This window comes from Hipposideros armiger, unplaced genomic scaffold (genome assembly GCF_001890085.2).
Source record: "Hipposideros armiger isolate ML-2016 unplaced genomic scaffold, ASM189008v1 scaffold_4658, whole genome shotgun sequence".
Classification (NCBI taxonomy): domain Eukaryota; kingdom Metazoa; phylum Chordata; class Mammalia; order Chiroptera; family Hipposideridae; genus Hipposideros; species Hipposideros armiger.
In genome coordinates this window covers 1-1,638 of record NW_017735795.1, presented here as the reverse complement: position 1 = coordinate 1,638, position 1,638 = coordinate 1, and the positions used below count along the sequence as shown (strand labels likewise).

General features: G+C 57.3%; 1 protein-coding gene across 1 annotated transcript; it reads right to left on the bottom strand.

Moving 5' to 3' along the window:
- Window positions 1-16: 16 nt before the first annotated feature.
- LOC109378839 (complement C3-like) lies at window positions 17-1,632 on the bottom strand (the record flags this gene model as incomplete). Its single annotated transcript, XM_019635104.1, has 4 exons — window positions 1,553-1,632; window positions 1,198-1,404; window positions 675-833; window positions 17-291 (listed from the first exon to the last, which is right to left on the bottom strand). Coding segments are annotated over exons 1-4 (686 nt in total), but the record flags the coding sequence as incomplete, so codon positions are not given.
- Between the last annotated feature and the right edge of the window lie 6 nt (window positions 1,633-1,638).

Below are 1,638 nucleotides of genomic sequence, written 5' to 3'. Positions count from 1 at the left end.
GTGTTATTGCTCTCACTTAACAGGTAAAGAAGCTGAGGCTCGGAGAGGAGAGTGATTTGCTGGATGGGGGTGGAGGCAGGGCATGAACCCAGGGCCCCCTGATCCCATCTGGGAGGTGGCAACGTTGTCGCTGCCTGGGTGACCACTGGCCACCTCCTCACCTGCCCTCTGTTCAGTCTGCAGGCCTTTGCTGGTCTTGAGACTCAGCCCTGCATCCATGAAGACTCCCGCATAGTCCTTTCCACTGCCCGGCGTGCAGCCAATGTCTTCATTCTCCACTACATCCCAGATCTGTGGGATGGGAGGGCGTCAAGGGAGGGCTGAGGCCAGGCCACCAGTGCCTGCACCAACTCGCCAACACATCCATCCAATACCACCTACGTCCTCATCCCAGTCCCCAGGCCGCCCACAAAGGACAATCCAGTGTGCTGCTGTTGGACTCAGAGCTGTGCCCATTGTCATGACCATCCCAGATTTGACCCTTGTCGATCCACATTTCCATCTACAACCTGAACTTCAACCCATCCCCATGTCTGTGTCCATTTTGACCTCGACACTCCATCCCCACCAAACCCCACCTCAGCGGTTCTCCTCAGCGCCATTCCCACCTCAACACAATGCCATCCCTTTGCCTCTGGCATCTTTCACCCAACCTCTGCAGGGTGGGGATATACCTTTCTCTGAGTCAACCTGTTCTTCTTATTCAGCACAAACACGCCTTTGTCCACGGCCACCAGCCCCACTCGGGCCCCCTGGTTACCCTCGATCTTGATGGACATCTGTTGTCCAGGTAGATGCTGCTTTTCCTCCTTCCCGCCACCTTTCACCACCAGCTGTGAGGAAGTTGGAGGAACATGAGAGAGAAGTGAGTCTGGCAAAGCCCCAGCCTTGGTCAGCCAAGGACAGTGGGGGTCCTGGACTGGTCTGGAAGGAGAGAAAGGTGGAGGCAGAGAAAGTGAGAAGAGGGGAGGCGCGCAGAACCAGTATTGGGCAGGAAGTCACGGAAAGAGAGAAAATTGAGAGCAGGAGAGATACTGAGACTAAAACAGAGAGGGACAAAAGCAAGGTGGAAAAGGGAGGTGAGAGGCAGGAACTCTACCAACAGAGGCGAGAAATGGATTCAGAGACAGAGAAAGCAATGGTCAGGGAGCGAGCCCAAAGGTGGACTGAGTCCCAGAGAGACCCAGGGAAGCTTACCGTGCCCACGCACGAGTCCTTGATGTCCACCCACACGGAATCGGCCACTACCTCCCTCTTGCCATTGTTGCCAATCAGCGTGTAATAAGCCACCAGGCGGAAGGAAGGAATAAAGTCTGTCGTGATGGTCAGGGGCAGCACCACCAGGTCCTGGCCGGCCTCTCGCACCTGGCGTCCCACCTTCAACAGCTTCCCCTTGTTCATGATCTGGGGGGATGGTTGGCATAAGGATCGGGAAGGCGTGAGGGAGGATGGGGCGGATCCAGGATGGGGCGGATCCGGGAAGGGGGAGGGCGCCAGGGGTGTTGGCGAAACGAGGAAGAGGGGGATCTGGGGGCTCTAGGAAGCCACGGACCAGGTAGGTGTAGTAGCGGATCTTGGCCTCCTGGCCGGGGTCCATCCGCAGGTGGAAGTTGACATGGAGCGTGTCCCCCGGCTTCA